This window comes from Euprymna scolopes, chromosome 35 (genome assembly GCF_053919585.1).
Source record: "Euprymna scolopes isolate OS-2025 chromosome 35, ASM5391958v1, whole genome shotgun sequence".
Taxonomy (NCBI): domain Eukaryota; kingdom Metazoa; phylum Mollusca; class Cephalopoda; order Sepiida; family Sepiolidae; genus Euprymna; species Euprymna scolopes.
The window spans coordinates 45,744,324-45,769,323 of record NC_136516.1 but is presented as its reverse complement, the minus strand read 5'-3'; the positions used below and the strand labels follow the sequence as shown (position 1 = coordinate 45,769,323).

The 25,000-nt window shown below is 33.7% G+C and overlaps 1 protein-coding gene across 2 annotated transcripts in view; it reads left to right on the top strand.

Moving 5' to 3' along the window:
* The window catches only part of LOC145259856 (tryptophanase-like), a 48,145-nt gene extending 28,916 nt beyond the window's left edge, over positions 1 to 19,229 (top strand). The window contains exons 1-2 of one of the 2 annotated variants that reach the window (XM_080117699.1): positions 5,093 to 5,446; positions 17,292 to 19,229. In XM_080117699.1, the coding sequence (XP_079973825.1) occupies positions 5,430 to 5,446; positions 17,292 to 18,711 (1,437 nt within the window). In that variant the 5' untranslated portion in view covers positions 5,093 to 5,429 and the 3' untranslated portion in view covers positions 18,712 to 19,229. Of the gene's footprint in view, positions 1 to 5,092; positions 5,447 to 17,291 lie in introns of those variants that run through there. The other variant, XM_080117700.1, reaches the window with a different exon arrangement.
* The last annotated feature ends 5,771 nt before the right edge of the window (positions 19,230 to 25,000 follow it).

The following is a 25,000-nucleotide window of genomic DNA, read 5'->3' as shown; positions in this document are numbered from 1 at the left end:
GATGGCGATGGCGTCGGCTACAACCGGTCGGGGTTTCTTCTTTAAGTCTTCTGTTACTCGTTACAGACAGCGTTTCCATCGTCGACAGTAAATGGCGGGGGCCGCTTTCCTGAATAAATGATAATGCTGCAGATAAAAGATGTAGACAGCGAATAAAGGCATTTGTCTTCGTCTAACTTTTGCGTGAAATTTGCAAGAAACAGGCTTAGCTGTTTCGGAACCTATGGGGAACTCACTAACACACACTTGTCACTTTTTTTTTTTATAATAGTGGATGTTGTTTAAAATTAGAAGAAAGGATAAAAAGAAAGGGAAAAACAGATCGAATGAACAGAGATCTTGCCGCGTGTGTATCGGACGAAGTTGGGCGAAAGAGAGAGAGAGAAAGAGAAATCAAGAAGGCGCCCATAGTTTTAAAAGGTGTACTCCTCTGTCGGAAGTCACGAAATATCACGTGAAATCACGCGGGAGACATGTATAAAAGGAGTTGACAAGTTAGGTCGGCGAGAGGCAGACAGAAGAAGGTTGATGTCAGTGGTGATCTCAAACCCGGCGGTTGTTGGCTTGCAAAGACGAATTCTTTTTGTTTTATTATTTCTTTAATTTGTTGTCCTAAACTAGGAAGACTTCAGTGGATATTACATTTTATCCTGTGCAACAACACGTATTTCTGCTAGTTATTAAATCTTAAATTGTATTCATCAATTCGCCTTGCAATATATATATATATATATATATATATATATATATATATATATATATATATATAAATCCCCGAAACAGTGTTTCATGGTAAACAACTGATGATCCCTTGAAAAATAAAAAAAATTGGTATTATAGTAAATTCGAAAGAGTTGATGCAGTGATTGCAGGTGATTAAATGACTTACTAAGTGTTTTTTTTTTGTTTTTTTTTAACGAATGATAAAAAGTAATTTTTTGTGTAGTTTCAAATGTTAAAAAACTTCAAAGACTATATATATATATAGCGCTTTGAAAATAATATACGAAAAAAACTAGGTGCCCCTTTCATCAACTACCTGATCAGGAGTTAATCCTTGGTATATCAAGAGATACAAAAAGCGAATTAAATTGTCATGCAAGAGCAAATACTTGGGTTAAACGAGTAAAAAAAAAATGGCGAATGGGAATTTTAACAATTTCGAACACGAATTGAATACTGTCAAATAAAATAGGTCTTAAGAGTTTCACGCACTTCCTTATTATGTAATTTGGAGACATCAATGCATTTATGCACTTTTATTCCATTGGCTCAGGGCTTTTATATATATATATATATATATATATATATATATATATGTGTGTGTGTGTGTGTGTGTGTGTGTGTGTGTGTGTGTGTGTGTGTGTGTGTCCCCTCTAATCTTAGAAAGGTCCTCGTGGACAACACAAGGATTTTGCAACGAGAAAGTAATTGTAAAAAATTAAAAATACTTGAAGCACTATATATTAAAACCCAGCACACATCTATAAATAGCATTAATTTTGAAAGTAGCAATAATGTGCTGAAATGTTTAGCATAACCAGTATACGAATGGTTTTACTAACATTGCCTTTTATCATCCTAATTTTTAATCGAGTTTTTTTTTTTTTTATCACTCGTAAATGTATATTTTAATCGACTTTTCATTGACTCGTTTTATCATTCGTATTTCTATTTTTAATTTATCTCCACCTGATGATGATTCAAGAAAGAATCGAAAGCGCTCGTGTGAACCATGGAACATTTGTAAATACCTTCCATCTTGAAGTTAAAAAAATCTTACCTTACGAAAGATCGAAAAAATGAAAAAAAGAATCATTAAGCAAAGTATCTCTGTTGTTTTTAATAATGTTTGCCTGAATGAAGGAATACTGCCTAAATACACTAATATATATATATATATATATATATATATATATATATATATATATATATATATATCAGAGACAGGTAGATTGCTTGAAGCATTGCTGTAAATAGATATGGAGTAGTATAAGGCTACAGCAATGCGAAGAATCGTATTTGTTTTTGTTATTTTTATCTTCATATATTCATTTATTTTTAAAGATAATCACAATTTAAATCAGTAAGCATGAACTTACTGTTTGATATGACCGGGTTGATGGAGGTCTTAATATTTCGAGAATACAATCTCTTTTTTAAAAGGAAAGGACCAAAGAATGTCCTTAAGACATATATAGCCTTCCATCCACCCCCTCTCTCTCTCTCTCTCTCTCTCTCTCTCTCTATATATATATATATATATATATATATATATATATATATATGTACATCTATATTATGTATATTATATATTTGTTGTTTTTATTGGTTTTTCTTAGCGACAGTTTGTGTTCAAACCTACTTCATAACAGGTAAGAGTCTCCCCCGTTACGTTGCCCAATTATGAATAAACATACAAAATATATGTTTATTCATATTTTTGAATAACATTTTCAATATATGTGCTGACGAGCAAAATATATGTTTATTCATAATTGATAATGTTGTTAATTGCATTTAACTTCCCCTGAGCCATTATTGAAACTCCAGGAAATAAATAGATTTCTTTTCCATATATTCCTTGTCTCAATCAATAAATTCTCAATACGAATATATTTCTATGTATATTTTAATCTACAGAATTTAACTTCAATTCTTGCATTTATATATTTTTTATGTTGAGCTTTACCTTTTTGGCTAGGATCCTCTTGAAAATATTATCTCACTGCAATATTTTTTTACATAAGCATCCAGATTTATCAAGGCCCAGAGGTCACTCGAGGACAAGGGTTAAAGGGTGCAGAGTGATCAATTGGGCAATATAGTAATCGTTATTAATGGAAAATCGGTAAATTTGTTAGCTTAAGTGGAATGGCTCATCAAGAACTTGTTTACGTTGGACTTGAAGTCAGCTGGGAAGCAGGAAAATGGAAGACAGTTCCACAGGTGTGCAGTTCTAAGAAATAAGCTTGTTCATGGAATCTACGTTTAGGTTTAGGCACAGATAAAGAGTGAGGGGGGAGAATTATTGATAGTGTTTTCAGCTATACTAGTGTTTCTTGTGAAAGTTTGGCGAGGGAGGGGGCATAAATTGAGACACAGTCGAGCACTTGCCATGACAATAACGATAAAGCAAATACAAACTCGCAACATCTCTTCTGTGAGAAAGAGGTTGCAGGGAAGAGAAAAGAACATCTCCTCCGAGGCTAAAAAATCTATGTTGAACTCTATCAAGGCAGGATAAGTCCTTTCTAGCAGCTCCTGCCCAGATGTGGCAACAGTACTCCATCCTTAGACGTACCTGGCTCTTAGTAAGACAGAGAATTGCATCAGCAGTGAGATATTCACTGGATCGATAGAAGGATCTCACCATTTTTCAGGGGTCTTAGCAACGGATTTGATGTATGTGTTCCATTTCAAGTCAGAAGTAAAGGTCAAACCAAGCAGCTTGTCAAAACATGAAGCCTCCCCAAGACGAGAGACATTCATTTCAATTGATGGCAGATGAGGATCACAGCGTTGATGATGTAAAACAATAACTCATTTGATTATCTGAACTGTGGTTTAACCTATAAATATATATATATATATATACATATATATATATATATATATATATATATATATATATATATATATATATATATATATATATAACCATTACGCTATTGGCGGCTGCTTGAACGAAATACTTTTATTTTATATATATATATATATATATATATATATATATATATATATATATATATATAAAATAAAAGTATTTCTTCGAAACTCCGCGGATTAAGGACTTTCCACTTATCAAGTGTTTCCTTTTCAGATTAAATATCTTTTTAACTCTTTTTCAAAGTGTTTTTAACATGTTTTATTAACTGTTTGCTATATATATGATATATATATAATATATATATACATATATATATTATATATATAATATATATATTATATATATTATATATATAATATATATATGTATATATATATTATATATATATCATATATATTATATATTATATATATACGCATGTGTGTATGTATTTATGATTTTCTCTTATAAATACACTAGCAAGGTGACCTTATGTTAAGCAATGATGAACGTGAACTCCCATAATTTTATTGTCATCGAAATCGGTGAAATCGCCCATTTTTAAATCAAATCGATTGATTATCCGCACCGGGACAAAGCCACTGGTCGACATTGCATAGTAGCGAACCTACTGTTCATTTTGTAAAATTATTTTTTATAAATATAATAGATTGAATTAAAGTTTAAAATAAAAAAAAGTCAAGTATCATGGTTCACCTGTGCTTTAAACAGAAACATTAACTTCGAACGCGCCCCTGTCATATCAAAGAACCGATTGCTGATTTTATATAATCGGCGTTTCAGCTTGTGAAGCAATAAAACTTCTCAAATGCACTTGTGCTAACTTTGGTCAAAATCGCCTATTTCTTCTTTCGTCGGATCATTTTGAATATCGATACTTATCGCAGACATTCCGATACAAAACCTATCTGAGAACACTTCCAGACACATAGAGTACCTTCGAGCGAAATTTCATAAAACTCAGCCCAGACGTTTTCGAGTCCATACGGAGCGAGCTCACACATAAGGACACATCCACGCACAAATACAGACACACACACGAAGTTCCTTTTATATAATAGTAGAGTTCTATATATGTATATGTGTGTGCATACATACGTTTCTCTATACGTGTATATGTGTTTATGAATGTATATGTTTATAAAATTTCAGAATGCTTATTTTAAAGAATTGCTTAGGTGGGGCGAATATGTGTTTTTTTTTTTTAATGTTATGTATATAGGCCGGTCAAAATAATACAAAACAAAAAACAATTTCGCTTGCGGCAAATCGTGGCCAGTTATGTAAATTCCCACATATCAGTAAACATAAACATTGAAAGAAAGAAAGAAGGTTTATTTTTTCAGGTTTACCTATATTTTAGCTTTTAATTTGAGAGCTTTTCAGGTAATTGACGTCATCAATTTGTGAAAAGTGTCGGAGCATTTATTCGAACAAATAAAAACAGGAGTGAAACGCCCTGCTTTCGTGACGCGTGGTGTGATTTGTACGGTGAAGTTATCATCGGCAGATCTGGTGGATTTATAAAATATTTAAAAGTGCAGTCGCAACGATGGCGGGGGTCGGAGAGCACGTGTTATGTAACGCGAGTCCGTATTGAACGAGCCTTTAAATGAAGACCAACTCTTGACGAAACCGATTGTCAACGGCACCGAACGGCAAGAACGCTTGAATAAAGACAAGCAAAAGAGTGGGGGGGAAAAGGACCACGCAAATTACAGAAACATCAATAATAATTTCCCAACAAATATAACCAACATTTGTAGATTCATATACTCACAGAAGTCCACGTGAAGGCTACCAGAATCCATAAGTGAAAATGGACTCCGCAAATGCGTAAGTTATTGATTTTATAGTTTTGTACTATTGGTTAAGATTTTTATTTTATTTTTTATTTTTTACTTTTTTAATTTCAAACAAGGCACATTGCCATTGAGACATAAGAGGCACTGTGATTAAGGGCTATATTTGTAGGGCACATTCTAGATGGAGAGCTGGGCATCAAGATTTTTGTTCACATCTAAATTTCTGCACTTTGGTACAGTCGGACAAAACAGGGAGCAGAAAGGTAATTCCAAAAGCAAGAGTTCCGAGGAAAGAAGATAGAGTAGAAAAGACCTGTGCCATGATGAAATAGGATTTGCTGCCAGTCGAGTTTGTCGGAAGTATTTACGTTGAGGGGGTAGAAAATAAGTAAATTCGTCAGAGCTCATTCTGTGGAAAGACTTATAAAGCAAGCACAGGGATACAATATTGCTGCGATGTGACAGGAGTTAATGCATGGTAGACAATGCGGGGATTATTAAGTTACAGACTATGTTTGGTACCCTGCAGAAGATGGGGAGCTAATGGTAAATCACCAGCCCATGACCATAAGTAGACAACTGTACATGTTCTATCAAAAATGACGCCAGTGTTCACGGTAATATTCATCTGAAATCATAGAATTACGTCAGGAAATTTAATGTTAGCCTTATAATAGGGTTGCGGAGTCGGATGTTAAAAGTCCGACTCCGACTCTTAGCATTCCTAGGATGCCGACTCCGACTTATATATCTTCAACTCCGATTCCCGATTCTCGACTCTTTGACACCTCTGTTGAAATCTATTTTGCAGATCCATACACCAGCCTACCACACCTATTCAGCAAACATTTTATAATTACCTTTCATGTATATTATTTTTTTACGTTAAAAATTCACTTGTATGATAAATATACTCACATATACACTCAACCAGCTTTATAGAATAAGTTAAGATAACAAAGGGATAAAAAAATGTACAATAAAATTTTATTATGCTGTCAGTTAAAAAAGGAATATAATATTTGGGGATAGGGAAGCTTCTAGACCATGACATTTCTAAGCCAAACGCTTCTCATCAGAAGAGACACATATTATACAGAGAAGACATTTTTTTAAAGATAATATTGCCTCTATGGAAATAGGATCAAAGGAAAAACAGGAAAAAGCTATAAAGGCGTATAGTAACATGAGTTGCTTCTTATTGAAATACCATTATTTTACTATTATTCCGATATATATATATATATATATATATATATATATATATATATATATATATATATATATATTATTCCAATATATCTATCTCTGTTATTCCAATATATATATCTCTATTATTCCAATATATATATATATATATAATATATTTTAGTCATCGACATACAGTCCTGTTTCGTTGTTTCACAACTCATCAATGCCGCTAGACTAACACCTATCCCAAGCCGAGGATCGAACCTAGAACCGTCGTGATGACCGTCGGCAGTTCTACCCCCTGACTACGGAAGCGGTGGCCGCAACTAATCGATCCGAATGTCTATTTAAATAAACATCCGTCCGCCACTCGTAAAGTGCTCAAACGTTTGTTTGTAAACAAACCGCGAGCTTCGCATTTTTTCAGCTAAATTAAGTAGCGAGTGAGATTATTTACGATAGTGCTCAACCCAAGAGGGGGGCTTTATAAAATATATTTTAGTCATCGACATACAGTCCTGTTTCGTTGTTTCACAACTCATCAGTACCGCTAGACTAACACCTATCCCAAGCCGAGGATCGAACCTAGAACCGTCGTGATGACAGTCGGCAGTTCTATTCCAGGTAGAAATTATCCAAAAATTAAAAATAATTGAATTTCAACAAGGGTTGTTGATAGTGCTCAATTAAAGAGAGCTAATTACATAAAGAATATGACTGTATTTACATAAATAATATATATATATATATATATATATATATATATATACGAGCAAACAATTAATAAAGCATGTTAAAAAACACTTTGAAATGAGTTAAAACATATTTAATCTGAAAAGGAAAGACTAGATAAGTGGATAGTCCTTAATCCGCGGAGTTTCGAAGAAATACTGTCCTTCTCATCAGAGGGTAGGAATTAGTAAAATGCGGGATCGGATTTTGCATGCAAAAGTATTTGATGAAACAACAAGTAAGTCAAAGATCTTACTTGAAAACAAAAAAAAGTGAAGCAGAGGGAATATGGCGAAGAAAAAGGTAATTACACATGAATGGATAGTCTGGTGGAAGATAAATAATCCAGTGACGGTAAAATCCAAATATATAAATATATTTTATATTTTTATATATATATATATATATATATATATATATATATATATATATATGTGTGTGTGTGTGTGTGTGTGTGTGTGTGTGTGTGTGTGTGTGTGTGTGTGTGTGTGTGTGTGGTATTATTTATGCTCATAACCAGCCTATAAGCACTTTCAAACTGTCCATGCCAGAACTGCCACTTCAAACTCTGTCTTTTATTTTTCCTTTGCCCCTCCCCCCCACAGATCATCTGTTATTGCATTTGTCCATTCTCATAAACCTTCTATCACAATATTAGGAAAAACAAAAAGCTTGAATCTATAAAGATTTCTTATTTGTAAACATTTTTAAAAAATAGGTTGGGCAATACAAAGAATAGAGTTGCAAATTAAGACTTCTACGCGGTCATGGCTGACAGAACGAGAGCATGCTACTCTTGTAGATAATAAAAGATTCCATTCATAATCATAGAATTTATTCATAATCATAGAATTTATAGACTACTTAATAAAAAGTTGCAAATAAAAATTTCATAATTTGCTCTCAGAAACAAGATGGCTTCAGTAAGTTTCTCTTTCATTGTAGCCCTTTGGTCTGCTCTTGTTAGCCTTAGCGCTGAAAACAGATGTTTATTTCCTGTAGCTTACACAGCTTTGAACTTGTCATATTTTAAAAAAAGCCTCCCCCGCCCCAAATTGTTTGGAACTTCTGCAGTTTACAAACCGTGTTACTTTTTCAGCACTTCAACCCGTAAGAATACACATGGTCACTTTTAATCCCCCCCCCTCAAAAATAAATGGAATTTTTCATGTTTGTTAATGTTTTACAGTGTGTCTCCCAATCATCGCCATAATTGAAAAACAATGCTAACGGATTACATTTCTCGTTTATCATTAAGTGGTCAAGAATTGGGTGCTCATTTTTCGATAAAAGGAAAGTGATCCCCCTTCTAAAATGGTGAATTTTTATAATTGAATTAAAATTCTTTCTTTAATCATATTTTTTTAGGCCGTTGGCACGTAATATAAAAGAAAATTCGATTTTGAATTTTTTAGAGCGGGGTAATACATGGGGTTAGTTCGTAAAAATTACCACAATAAATAAAAACGAGTACCATAAATCCAATACAAAATGTACAGAAGAGATATAATATTTTACAAAAATAAAATAAAAATAAAATGATACAAAGAAAAAAAGGATGAGAAATAGACAATTCAGCGACACCATAAAAATGTTACTGCCAAAATTGTTACTTTATGCTCAAAATAGACGTAACTAGCAGGACCCGTTAACCGGCCTTGCCTGGTGGAAGAATGCCCTCTCCTCGTAACAAAAGTAAACTACAGTTGCTGTTGGTGGTTGTGGCCAATCCGCAACGTCCTAATGTTAAGAGTGTGATTTTATTAGGGGTGAGACTGCCCAAGTATTTGCCCCAAGTTCAACCTTGATATATGTTGTTAGCATACCTACTCGCAAAGGCTATTAAAAAAATTGGGAGTGGTTGTAGTGTCGTGCAGAGGGAAGTACACTTTCTTTTTCACGCGTGCGTAGAACAGTGATTACAGTGCATAATGCATGTCATTATATCTCGAAAATTACTTGTTTCCGCCAACGTTAAATAGACTGTTTTATTCAGCATAGTCTAAAACCTATAAAAGTCGTCTGTTTAAAGGAAATACTCTATTTGGTGCTAAGGTAAAAATAAAAAGTACCTAATGTAATAAAGGGGGAGTTTATACTTTAGCGGCGTAAATTATTTGACAGACAAAGAAAGTAAAAAAATAAACAAAAAAGAATTGGCGTAAGTGAAAAGTGATGAAATGATAATTTATTTGAACGTAATTCAGGCTTAGAATGTACAAATGTGTTTTATATAAAAAAATAGTTTTTATGATTTCAAAACTGTAAAATATATTTTGCCTAATCACCCCAATCTAGGTTCGGTGCCACTTTGATATAGGGGGCTACTGCAACTATTGATATTCGATGGGCGTTTATGAAAGTTTCTTTGTCACATTTATCTCATCGAATATAAACTTAACTTTCAGAAAACAAAAGTAAAATTAAAAAATAATGTTGGTTATGACTTTTATCGTCGTTGATCAGTTTTCAATTATAACGTTCTACTAAATTGAAAGACCGTATGAATAAATTCACAATGATTTATATTTGTAATTCTAAAAAACAATCTTGTTCTTTTCAGTTTTGTGCACTCATGTTATCGAACTGGCAGTAACTAATTTTTCACCTAATAATTTAATAATTTCAATAGTTTTTCTTTATTTTTGACTTCTCTGCAATATATCCCAATGAGTTTTATAAGTAAATAAATTTGTATGTATTTTAATAACAGAAAATTTAAGTTTTACAATTTATTTGCGTTTACTGAATTGTTAGGTGAAAGTACAGAATAGTTACGACGCAACGGAAAATATTTTTTGTTCCGATTACAAAGTTAAATCATTGTGAATTTATTCAAACGGTCCGTTATCTCGCTAAGTCCTTTCCTCCCTACAAAGAATATATATAATCCGTTTCTTATACTGTTGGGAGGTGTGGATTGACTTAAGGAGACAAAGGATCGCTTGAATAAATGATTTCAAATTGTAAGAAAAAAAGCACTTACGTTTATGTACTTTCACCTAACAATTTTGTTTACTGTAAAACTTTAATTTAACCCGTAAAAACTATTTTAAAAATTAGCATGGTCAAGTTAGTGCATAAGCACCATTTTATTTTGCATATTTCTTTTCCAAAGGAGCGTTTGAATAAATTCACAATGATTTAAATATAAGCTGTTGTGTTAATATTTCTATATAGATAAGTATTAAAAAATAATGAGCTATGTAGGTAGAAAAGCAAAGTTTATTAGTATTGGTAACCTTTATTTAATTATTTATGTTTTTTTTTCTTTATCCAATATATCCCAAGGAGTTAAATCGGCAATGCTGGAGTTTAGGTGAAAAAGAAAGAACTTTTTATTTATTTGTCGCTTTAATTGGTTTTGAATTAACACTTATAACGCGTGATTGACATAAATAATACTGTAACCCGGCTTTCTCTCTCTATCACTCTCACTGTCACTCTCTGTATCTCTCTATCTCTAACTGTCCCTCCCTTCTAGGGACTGGAACCAGAAGTAGTTTCGCGTAGCTGTTTATGATTTCGGATGTCCGTTGACGTTGAATAAATGTAATGGCATCGTTATTGCTTTTATTTTTGGAGTGTAATATTTTTTTACAAATAAACAATATAATTTAAGAGTTTCTAAGCGGAATAATTCCGTGAATTATATAAATAAGACGTAAGCATAGTGTGTACTTGCAGAAATGGCGACCTGTTTTATAGTTGAAAACTGTTCGTTTAGTGGTGGATTTAGAGAATAGGGGAATTGTAGAATGCATACTTCTCAGCCAATCAGCTGGACCAGATTTATGGCGGGAGAAATCATTATTTGTGTAGGATGTAGGGGGTAAGAATGTGCGTTTCCTTTTGTTGTTTGTTTCGTTGTTATTTCTTGATATTTTTAAAGCTGTTAACAGACACACACACACACACACACACACACACACACAAATAACTAGGGTGGATCTGTACAATGTACACTCCCTCCTTGTATTTTTTCTTTTCATTTTTTCCATTTTTTTAACGGATTAAACCCCTGTTATAAAAAGGATTTTTCATTTAATCTAAAAGCACTGATGTTAAGATTTTTATTATCCAATGTATTTAGTATTGTTTTCAGTGGTCACCATGTTTGTTTTCATGCGTGCATGCATTCAGTTTTTTTAGTGCGCGTAAAATGCGTATTGTTTTCACTGGTGGCCACATTAATTCTGTATACTCACTATTCCATAGCTAGCTGGAACATATATTGACCCAACGGGTCACGGGTAATCTAGTATATATATATAATGTTTTGAATTCTTACCTCGTTGACACTAAGAAAAACTGCTAACTATTGACTCACTGACAAGGATCGAAACAAAGAGACCTACTCTCGACCAGAGTAGTGCCTCAAAAGGGCTTGCCATCTCTTTCGTTGTATTCATTCGCCTAGGGCCGAATCACTACTTGAGTGCACGGGTATATACCTTACTTTAATTTCTTTGTTATATAGGCATGAAACAAGTTCTTATTATCTTATTTATTTATGTTAATGCCAGTATTAAAATATTACTTTAGATAACCTTTTTACTTTATCTTTGGGACCTATTTTATGCGGACGGATTTTAGCTAGGATCTATTTGGCTTTCATATTTGGCATTGTAAGATGAAAGAGCCAAAATACCAAAGCCTGTCTAGACGTATCTATCAGCAGTCGCACCTTGTCGAATTTTGCAGGCTGACATTGTTTGATAACACCGTTATCTTAGCAGAATTCTTAATTATTTCACATTTTAAAATCATTTTCTCAAATATCGACAATGTTTAAAAGAAAAATATATTATGCTGTCACTTTCTTTCTGGTAATTTGCAACTCCTCCCCTAGTACTGTTACAGTTCCAAAATCAACCCACCCTAACTTTTTTCTTCCTTTGAAGATTGTAATGCTGGGTATGAGGCAGCCAAACCAGCTTCCAACATTGCCTTGCTTTTTATTGAAACCAACCGAGAGCTCTTTTTAGTATCCTCACTGTTCCCTTAAGTGCAATTGTCTGGATCTCTTTTGCACTTGATTCACCAGGAATATTAGTTAGGTAGGACTTCAGGTTCTTCTTCATAAGCCCTGTGGCACCTATGATAACTGGTATGATTGATATCTCTCTAAAATTCCAGTTTCTTTTAATATCATACATGAGACCTTGATATTTGGTCTGTTTCTCTCTTTCAGCTCTGTTCAGACCTCCATCATTAGGGACACTCACTTCAACCAAGGTTGCAACTCTCTCTCTCTCTCTCTCTCTCTCTCTCTCTCTCTCTCTCTCTCTCTCTCTCTCTCTGACATTCCGTATAACTATATCAGGTTTCACAACAGCATTTTCAACATAGGTGGCTGTAGAGATTACATGGTCGTAATGTATGGTATATAAATCATTTCCAACTGTTCTTTCAGGTTGATGTTCTCAGAATTTTCTGCTACACTAGATGTTTAATTTTTTACAGATGGTCCAATGGAGGTACTTACATACTCCATCATGTCTCGCTGTATAGTAGCCGTCCCCTAGAAGAACCTTGCAAGTTGATATCAGATGACTAACACTTTCCAATTCTGGACATGACAGAACCTACATTTATTGTCATTACTGATCCCTGCCATCTTCTTGAATGCATTGGTTATCAATCCCTGGTCTTGAGCAGTCATTATGAGCCTTTCCTGATCGTGGTGGAGGGCTCCCCTTTTGAGCCAGTCCAACAATATTTGTTTTTACCAAAGTCACATTACACAATGTAATGATTTGGCCTAGATATTTTCTTTTTACTATTATGGTTATTAGTTAATGCATAAATATCTGGTACACTTAAATCTAATTTGCAATTGTTTTTATAACATAATCCGTTTTTAATTATATTAAGATGCTTCGTGAATTTCTTCCCTCTGATTCCTATTTTTCATTGCTTCACTTGTAAGCTTGTTTTCTATGTCGTATATTTCAAACCACTAAATTTATTTGATAAATGTATGATTTTCATATTCTGAAATAGCTTTATCATAATCTAGTATATTTTTTTATTAAAAGAAAAATGTGATAAAATACCGAAAATGAAGGAAAAGAAGTCACTGGGAGACACTACTTCAGCCAGAATCAGCTGTTTTTTGTTTAGATTAGTTAATCGTACACAATGTCGTCACATGGTGGCAGCACGAATTGATTTAGGCCCGGTTTTTTTTTCGGATAAGATTGTGATTTCGGATCGATCCCGTACTAATCCAGTTGCCAAATTTCGTTTTATTCAGGGGCTGGATAACTTTCGGATTACAATCAGATTGTTATCCGATGTAATCCACAGTGATTTCACTCAAAGACAGAATTTTCATTGATTTTGTGTGACGTCACAACCCAAATGAAAACAGCTGTCCAAACAGGATTTGCAGTGATCCGATGGACTGAAATATGTTGATGAAGTAGAAGCATTGCAGTACAAAATATGATATCTCCAAAGATAAAAGCAAAACTATATAAAAACTGCTAAATTGTGCAACTGGTAAAACCAAACAGAAAACCATGCAAAAAATAAATAAAGTTATTGGACTTAAAGAGTCGGAGTCGGATAAAAAAAATTCCGACTCCGACTCCTAGTACTCTTAGAAATCCGACTCAGACTCCGACTCCGACTTTGACTCCAGCTAAAAGCTCCGACACCCTCCAATTCCAACGCCGCAACCCTGCTTATAAATTTTCATTTCTGACATTTCTAGATTGGCGGGACCTGTGGACCTGTAGACCTGTGGAAATTCCACAACGTCATCTTTCATATGTGATATATTACTGCTGGGCATTCTGTCGACGTTCTGTGTGAATGGAGACCCCGCGATATTATTGTAGCCCTTTTGTTAAAGCTGTAAAACTATTTATCTAAGTAATCTGGTTAATGTAGAGTCAAAATATATCTGATTATTACTGTTTATCTCCAATATCCTTACAAGAGCCTGTGAAATATTTCCATCGTATGGACGCTCAGCACAAACGGAAACCCCACAAGCAAAACAGTTACTACCCTTGGATCTTATCTAGAAGACCAAGAAGGTATATTGTACTTTTACGTACGACTCAAATGCGACAACATTAATTATTTTTATTTATTTATTTATTTTTTACATTGCGTGTTGGGTGATCGGGAGATCCTATTTATTAAAAAGGAGGATAAAAGGTGATAACATACTACGAACATTGTTAGCGTATCTTTATTCTAATGTAATGTTCGTCGTTTGTTATCACCTTCTATCCTTCTTTTTTAATAAATAAGATTTTTTTTTCAATCAAACCATTTATAATCTACAAACCGTGACACACGTTAAAGGTATTACAGGTATTACATGATAGAAGTTGTTGGATTTTATTCAGAATTCATTTCAGACAGCGGGAATTGTCTAAGTTTTTTTGTTTTTTTTTTGTTTTTTTTTTACACAGGAATCACCACTTATCAAGGCCCGGAGGCCACTCGAGGATAAGGGTTAATGGGTATACATTAGTCAATGTGATTATAGCGTAGTAAACATAAGTAGTGGGTCTTTGTAAATTGGATTACTTAGAGGGACGGTTCATCGAGAACTTGTTTACGTTAGACTGGAAAGCAGGCAATCGGAAGAGAGTTCCACAGGCGTGCAGTTCTAAGAAAGAAACTTTGTTCATGGAATATGCATTTAGGTTTAAGCACAGATAAAGAGTGTGGGAAATTATTGATAGTGGTTTTGGCTAGACGAGTGTTTTTCGTGAAAGATTGGCGGGGGGGTATGTATTTTCTCGCTTCTCCTGCCCCTGCCCTGACTGTTGCTGTTGTTGTTGCTGTTGCTGCTTCGACAGATGTTGCTTTCGCTGCTGCAGCGGTTGTTGTTGTTGTTGTTGTTGTTGTTGCAGCTGTTTTCGCGGCATTGGCTGCGGCAGCTGTTGTTGTTGTTGCTGCTGCTGCTGCGCCGTCTGCTGTAGGAGTTGTTTGAGTGGAGGCTGCTTTTGCAGAGGCTGCTGTTGTTTTTGCTGCCTCAATTGTTGGTTTGGTGGTGGGATGGTGGCGAACAGGGTTGTGGACTTCGGTTTCCGGCCCATAACCGTGCTTCAGTCCTCCCTATTGACCTCCTGCGCAGTTCTGGACTTCCTCGGTGCTGGGGTTGGTGCCGGCATTGCGAGCATAGTGGCCATAGGGGCTGTCTCAGGGGTTGGGGCCGTCCTAAGTGCTGGTTGAGTCGGCGTGACCGTTGAGGGCAGCTCTTGGCCAGGTGGCCCTGCTTTTGACAGAACCAGCATTACGGACGACGGCCCTCCACCACTACCATCAACTTGCGTCCTTGAAGGTCAACTGGGCTCATATCGCCAGAAAGCTTCAGTCACATTGCCACTGTGTACTACTACTCAGGTGTGTACCAGTTTTCGACCGTAACGGGTTTACTTTTCCCACCTCACCAAACTGAGTGAAGAGGGGTCTCAGGAGTTCTACTGGTATTTCTGTAGGTACGTTGAATACCTGCACCGGAGTCCTTCTCTTTCCCTGGTATTCAGGCATTAGCTTTACTCACCCATGCTTGATTTCTTGGAGGGAGAGTCTCTCCGCATCGTCCTTGGTGGGCAGGGGGATGTCCCACATGGCGAAATGCACACACACGCAATGAACATTGTATAGATGACTATATAACATGTATACTGTTTAGTGCCATCGTTTATATATACATGTTTTATATACACTCGCTATACACCCATTCATATCATACAGAACTCCCGACAATACAACACTAAGAGATCAAGGATGACCAGTAGAACAATGAACCACGTGCACGTGTACGTAGAGTACAGTTTTTTTTGTTTGTTTGTTTAAAGTAAAATAAAAATAAATAATATATTTATTTGTTTACGTTCAAATGATATGGGTGATCTTTCTTATGGAAAACTAATTCCTTGATCCCTAAAAATCATTAATAAATTATAAACGACCTTTATAAGAGAACTAACAGGGGTACCCGTCATTGCCCGGGTATGTGGAGGTGTAGTAATGACCCCCGGGTTATGGTGGGATTAAAAGGTCTTTAAAAAAAAGTGGTATAGTAGCAGGGTTCCACGGCGTTGCTTGGGCAAGTAAGGAACCCCGAGGGGAGGTGTTAAAAAAGTGGTAGTAGCAGAGGGGGGGGAACAATAGTAGGCAGTTTGGGTGAAAAGAAAAAAAAACTGGTAGTAGGCAAGCAGGTTCGAACCCATAAAGCTAAAGAGGAAGAAAAAAAACGTGATGTCTTTTCTGATGTCTCTATCATCCGACCGGAAGTTCAGAACGTTGAAATTAAGCAAAGTCAATCCAACCGATACGATGACTTGCAAAAATGGCGACGCAAAAAAAAAATCGACCCCTCCTTGTACAAAACTACCCATTAAAATGCGAAGGAATTGGCTAATTTTTCTATATTTGTCGTCCGAAAAGTCGAGCTTAAAAACGATACCGATCTTGTGAGAATCCGTCGCCTCTGTCAAAAGATTTTGCTAGACATACAAACACACACTCAACACACACACACACACACACACACACACACACACACACACACACATTTTTGCCTTTTATATTATTGATAGCTGTTCAGTATTATTTCAAAGCGAATTATTTTTAATAAAAAATATCTAACAATTTTTTCCAAAACAAAAAATATGTAAACGCATTTACTCACTCATGCAAATATTAGTTTAGTGCAAAAACAATATCGTTTTTTCACATATGTTACCTTTATATATGATTTCTCTGTCATTGCAAATTGGTTTAATCTTATTTTTTTATCACTTTTATATGTAAACTTATCTCACATTTATCTATTTCCCTTTTAATAATTGATGTATCAGTTATCTAAAATAATTTATAATAGCTTCAAGTAAAGACTTTGATTGCATCATCGCTTAGCCTATTATAGGGATGACCTTGTATACGTTCCATAATGTCTTTTTTATTTTCTTTTTCAGGATTTATCTCAACGAACCGTACAAGATAAATGCGGTGGAGAATATTTCCTTCACGAGCCATGCAAATAGACTCGAGTTCCTGAAACAGGCTCACTTCAACCCATTCTGTATCAATCACCAAAATGTAATTATCGATCTGTTGACTGATTCCGGCACAAATTCGATGAGTGTCCAACAGATGGCCAATTCCATCTTGGGTGATGAGAGTTACGCCGGATCGCACAGTTTCACCACCCTCAAGAAAAACGTCAAGTTTTTAACGGGATTCGAGCACATATTACCAGTCCACCAAAAACGCCTTGGCGAGGAGATACTATGCGAAGTTTTGACCCAAAAAGATGGGTTAGTAGTCGCTAACACTTTCACCCACACAATGAAAGCCAACCTGAGAGACGTTGGCTCGGTCCCAGTCAGTTTGGTGACAACAGACCACTCAGGACATTTCGGAGGCAATTTAGATATGGGGAAATTTCGCAGTCTCATCTCAGAAAAGGGCGCAGGATCAATCGACTTTGTTATTCTGAACGTACCAAGTAAGATTCTTGGCGGATTACCAGTGAATTTATCTAATATGAAAGAACTTACCGTGTTCTGCAGGCAACACTCGATTCTAGTCTTTCTTGAGAGCAGCATGTACGTCGAAAACAGCTGGTTTATAAAGAGTTTCGAAATTGGCCAATCAGAGCGTGAGTTGGTAAGCATTGCACAGGAGATGTTCTCATATTTCGACGGCTGTATTTTGTCATTCGCAAGGGACGGGAAGTCCTTAACGGGTTCCGTGCTAACATGCAATGACGAAGAATTAAAGATAAAGTTCCAATCGTCGGTCATACTGAAGGCAGGTTTTATCTCCTACGGAGGAATGTCTGGCCGATTGATGGAGAGAAGCCATGTTGGTTTATTAGAGGATTTTAACGATATCTACTCCGACTTCCGGTTTAGACAAATGCACACAATTGGAGAGCTGTTTAAAAAGAACGGAGTGCCTATTATCGAACCGATCGGCACTAACACAATATTTATTGATATCGATGAGATTTCTAACAAGTCTTCTTTTTCTTCTACATTTTCTTATCCGGCTTGGTCGTTGAACTGTGCGGCTTATGTTTATGGCGGTATTCGAGGAGCCGAGTACGGTCGGCTAGCAGGTCTGGGTTCGAGTCTGCCTGACAACCATCCCTTAGCAAATAAGGAATTGATTAAACTCGAGATACCCCGTCGAACGTACACCATCTGCCATTACTTATATGCGGCCCGGGTCTTTGGGCGGCTAATTGCCAATGAACGCCTCATTTCAGACATGGAACTTTTAGAATCGCCACTTGGGCGTCTTAGACACTTGAAGATGAAACTGGAACCTGTCCACCCGGAAAAATTAAGTAATAAACGTTTGAAAAAAATAGAGAAAACAGAAGACTAAGAACCTTAAACGATAATGATTATGACATTGATTGTGACATTGATTATGACATTGATTGTGACATTGATTATGACATTGATTATGACATTGATTATGACATTGATTATGACATTGATTGTGACATTGATTATGACATTGATTGTGACATTGATGTTAGCGATGGCCATTATGTTGGCAGTAGCCGTGTAGATTGCGTTCACTATTTCGGCAGCATCCAATATGTTGTCTTCAGTTTTATAAAGTGATCAAGGTGACATGCACATGGATTTTAAAATTTAAAAAAAAAACATAAAAAAATGAAAAAGAAACGAAAATGGAAGAAACAAAGAATAGAAAACAAATGAAAAGAAAATACAGAAAAAAGAAAACAGAATATAAGTCAGAAAAACAAAAGACGGCATCTAACACTTCGTCTTCAGTTTTTTAAGGGACTTAGATGACATTCACATTTACTGAAAGTAAAACAGGCAAACAGACAGTTATAAAAGTTTTTCTTAAATAAAACTCTACTCTATGAATTGGGTAATAAACAATTGATATCGCTTGCATTACATTTTGGTGACTGTATATATATATCTATAATATATATATATATATATATATATATATATATATATATATATATATATATATATATATATACAGGGTGGGCCAAAATAAGGGTCCTATCTTTAAATCTGAATAACTTCCACAAAATAAAAGTTAAACTCACCAAACGTTATGTGTGTGTAGACTGACCCTTCCGAGATTTTTTTGAAATAAACAAAACAAATTTTTGCCGAAAAACACTTCTTAAAACTTACATGAATTTATGAATTTTTAAAAATAGGACCCTTATTTTGGCCCACCCTGTATATAGGCCAGGGGCGAATTATTTTTATTTTTAATTTCGATTATATATATATATATATATATATATATATATATATATATATATATATATATATATAAAATCGAAATTAAAAATAAAAATAATTCGTCCCTAGCCTTCTTGCACCCACCTTTATAACCATTAAAAAAATTATAAATACACCAAGCATCAAAGAAAAAGAAAACGATAACAACAACAATCGCTCCTGATGATAATCAGATGCACTGATAGAAAGCGCTTGAGAAGAATATGGCTGAACAACAACTTTGGGGCACCATTTTATACAACATGCCAGCTGAAATTAAAAAGACCGCTCGGCGAATGGAAAAATATCCATAAAAATTGGAAAAAAGAATAACTCTGTCGGGTTCAATCAGACGTGCTTGAATAATGACTTATCAATATATATATATATATATATATATATATATATATATATATATATATATATATATATATATATATATATATGTATATATATATATATATATATATATATATATATATATTGAGCTAATTAATTAACTAGGGACTATTTATAATGCATTAAGTGTAATCCTATGGGTTTAAAATAATTAATACGACGACTAATATTTGAATAAATTAAGTTAGTAATTTAGAGTTATTCCCCCTGGAAATGGTTTTGATTTATTAGTCCATCGAAGGGAAATATTATTTTTACAATAATAAATTTTATTCGTTAACATCCTAAGATATCAATACAGATTATATAGTTATATTATTTTATTTTATTTTATATTGTCGTATTTCATTTATTTTAATGTACAGAAAACAATAGCAATGCAGTATTACCGAGTTTAACATGTTAATCACCGACTAATACACAAAATACGAAACTTTGTTTGTGACAAATTTGACTTTAGAGTAAACGTTAAAATTTATCCAAATTATTTGAGATTCATTAACAAATAAAACACTAAAAATGATAAATTAAAAGTAAGAAACTATAAATTTAATTTATTCAGAATTTTTGTCCGGTTTCAAAATAGTCCAAATTTAGCAATTCTCGTCGTAATTAAGAATAAATATACGAAAATAGGGCTCATATAAATTTCTTCAACATAGATGGTGGACTTGTTAAAAGCATGAGGGGATTGTAATCACTGCCCGATGTAGTTTTAACAGAATGAAAATGAGTCAAGATACGTACAAACTTTGTATTTTTTTTTCAAACACATCCGATGAGATATACCTACGAAAGTTTTTAAATAATATTTTTTTTTCAAATTGTCTGGCTTATGTCGAAACAATTATAATATCCGAAAAAAATACAAATATGAATTTTATTCCTTCTTGTTCTTTTGGGTTTTTGCAAGTATATAAACATGCTCGATTACAGAAATATTACTAAATATTTGAGTCAATTTGTATGACGTAAATTCTTATTGATATATGTACATTACTATTGGTTAATTAATTTTAAACATATTAAACCTTTGGAATAATCTCTTCTAACACACACACACACACACACACACACACACACAATTGTTCGTATGTTACTAAAATGTAAGCTAAAAAACTAGTTTACTGATTGGCTTGAAATTTTGCTATAGAATTTTAATCGTATGTATGCGTGTTATTATGCATCACTATAATTATTACGTTCTACGAAATTTTTATTTGATAAATTATGTGCTTTTCTTTGGAACGAACTTGTCATATTATTATCAGGGAATTAATGACGAGTCGCGTGATAACTTTTATTTTTCAACCTTTAGGCGTCCCATTTACTTAATTGACGAAACATTTTCGGCTGGTTTGTCGTTTGGTTGTACACTCGACCCCTTTTCGACCACTGTATCGAGTATAAGGAACTAAATTCTATAATCATCGTTATGTCACTGAGTGTAAACAGAAGTCAACAGATTTAAATAGACAAAACTTTTTCACAAATAATCAAATAAATAAGTTAAGAGTTTCAAATAAAAATAATTTCATCCATTTTAAAAGCAAAACTTTTTTACAAATAAAAAAATTGCAAATGTTTGATAATGAATGATAACGGTTTTTTAATATTTAAATTGTTTAGTAAAAACGTTGCAGTTTGTTGTTTGTTTTCCCACGTTGAACGTTTATATTTATTTTTTTAGTTTTAGTTTTTTCATGTTACTTCAGTCAAATTTCTCAAAAAATCAAGGGGCTTTTTCTGGGTTCTGACATTTGATTTCTATATGAGAAACATAAATATTCGAATGTTCCATTAAATTTATCTTTTACATCTTAAACACTACTACTACGTACTAGGCATTCAACTTCTCTCCAGTAAGCGTTCAAGGTCTCTCCAGTAGGCATTCAACTACTTTTCAGTAAGCATTCTAGTTATCTCCACCAGGCATTCTTCTCTCCAGTAGGCATTCAAGTTCTGTCCAGTCGGCATTCAACTTCCTTCCAGTAGGCATTCACGTTCTCCCTACTAGGCATTCAAGTTCTCTCCACTTGGCATTCAACTTCTCTCCAGTAGGTATTTAAGTTCTCTCCAGTAGACATGTACGTTCTCTCTACTAGGCAGTCAAGTTAAGAGTTTTAAATAAAAATAATTTCATCCATTTTAAAAATAAAACTTTTTCACAAATAAACAATAAAACAGAACTTTTTAAATTTGAATTTTGTTCGTTATACTTGCTGTAGGGTTCGAATGTATTTGTACAAGCAAACGGCAAACCCGACGAGTTTTCTTCCCTTTTTTTCTTTAAAGTTTCTTTCTAGCTTTGCTTCAGCGATAAAACACTAAACTACGTAAAAAAAAAGTTGCTTTGTTGTTTTAACGTATATGCTAGTTTCGAATACTCTGTTTCCACGACATAAATTTTGCGCAATAAGACCAACGGGTTATCTTTCAGATGCAAGGTTCATTGTTTACTTGCGGTTTTAACGATGTAAGATTCCGTTGTACGAAAGACCAAATCGGCCAAAATATCTATGATGTTTTTATTGGCGCTTTTCTTCGTATTTTTAATAACATTTTTTTGCACCATTTACAAGTTCTTTTTACAAATATTTTTTTTAATACTGTAATAGTAAAATAAAGATACATTTATTAATTATACAGAAAAAGTATCTCGTAATGTTTTCACACGAGATTTTTTTCCTGTTGATTTCTCTTTTTTTTTTAATATTAAAATTGATTTAAAGTGATTTTCAAGCCTTTAACATGACGGAGTTTATAATGAAAAACAAATTACCGTTAAAATTAAAATAATCTTTATTAGAAATTTGTAACAAAATAACAAAATTATAAAACTATTAGATTAAAATTGAGAACTTTTAATTAAACAACGTGAACATTTTATAATGAGTGTTTTCATGAAATGTATTTTTAATAATAAAAAAAGTGAACTTTTTTTACTTAAACTTCATAAAAAAACGTATCCAATATAGAATTTTACTAAAATAATTTTACTATTACAGTATTAAAAAAAGTATTTGTAAAAAAAGAACTTGTAAATGGTGCAAAAAAAATGTTATTAAAAAATACGAAGAAAAGCGCCAATAAAAACATCGTAGACGTATATTATCATTTAAACAGTATATCAATTTAAATATTTAAATTCAGTAAATAAATTAAAATATTTAAATTATGGCCGATTTGGTCTTCCGTACAACGGAATCTTACATCGTTACAATCGCAAGTAAACAAGGAACCTTGCATCTGAAAGATAACCGACCAACGCTCGTACTTCACACTTTATAACATTGTTCCTATTTACAATGTCTCCACACGGGACAGAGTTAGACACCAAGGTCGTTTTTTTAATGCGGAGAAAAGGAACAAAAATAAAAATTGTCTCAGTCATTAAAAAATTTAAAAGGTAAAATCTCCAAAAGACAAAACAAATTTAGGCACAAGGCCCAATAAGATCTGGGAGGGGGAGTGTTGCAGGGTCTTTGTAACTAACGTAAAAATGGAGTCTTTGGCGACTTACTCTTGACTGGCAACATTTACCACAATACCTCATTCAATCTGTGGAATCTAAACTAATAAATCCCCAGCGTTTTTGCAAAAAGCAACTTCACTTTGATCTTGACCCGAAGGCCAGGTACTAGCAAAAACATCATTTTGTTAACTATTCATGTTTGCCTTCATAGCCAAATGTAAGCTGCTCCATTAAAAATAAATAAATAAATAAAAATAAATGAATGAATGAATAATAAAAAAAAAATGGACAATGCGATGCAAATTGTTGAAGAATTGTAATTTTTATAAACAAAACATTCGATAAATTGTAAGAAAATAGATACGCGACTACTTTTTCTTTCACGCAAAAGACTTCTGTTTCAAATATTTTATTTAATGTATCAAAGTTTATATAACATTAAAAATAAAAATGTAGGCTTCAAAATTACAAAATTACAAAACAAAAGAGAAAAGAAGCTAAAGCGATTGGACATGACAAGTGGGCAGTGAAAACCTAGAATTGATAGAAAAAAATGTTTCGTTTACGATACGGGACTTCCTGTTTTGGTATAAATAAGTAACCTGCCTACATTTAATATTTTACAGAAATATATAATACTTGATTATATTTTTCGTATTATTTGGATTCATCGGACTACTGTTCTCATCTTGAGTATGATTTTCATAGCGTTTCGGTCGATGTAACCTCCGAGCTTCTTCAGATATATCTTGGCGAACTCGGGAATGTTTTTATCGAACTCAGGAATTTGGAACCCTTTATTTACTTTAGAGGGGTAACCTGCTCTTTAACCTTTTCAAGTACTTTAACTATTGCGCAAGGACCCGTGGCGCAATAGATAGAGTACTTGAAAAATCAATTGAAAAAATGATATTTTCCTGAAGGTTGAAATTTAAACCCTCAGTGTGGGCGAGCGAAAAATACAATTGCGAATTACTTAGGACCGCTATCCAACAATAGCTGATGAAACAAGAGCACACTACCCACGTAAAGTAAATAAAGGGTTCCGCTCCAAATTCCGTCCAAATTCTCGAGTTCGACAGAAACATTCTTGAGTTCAACAAGATACACCTGAGGAAGGTCGGAGATTACATCGACCGAAAAGTTTTGAAAATCATACTCAAGATGAGAACAGTAGTCCGATGAATACAAATAAGACGGATAACCAATCCTCATCTCAAAAATTCAGAAATTGATGATATTTTGTATAAATGTTGTTTTTTTTACAATGGTTGAAAAGAGTTATTGTTTCGGGATGACACAGATGCTAAAACAAAAACACTTTTAAAAAAAATGGGAAAGTTTCAAAGTGTAGTATTTTACTGTTAAAACTAACAACAAAAAAAGTTTATTTAAAAAATGTAAGAATTAAAGTTCGTTGTTTCTTCATTGCTTCATGAAAACAAAAGCAATTTCTTGAAACAAAAACAATTTCTTGAAACAAAAGCAATTTCTTGAAACAAAAACAATTTCTTGAAAC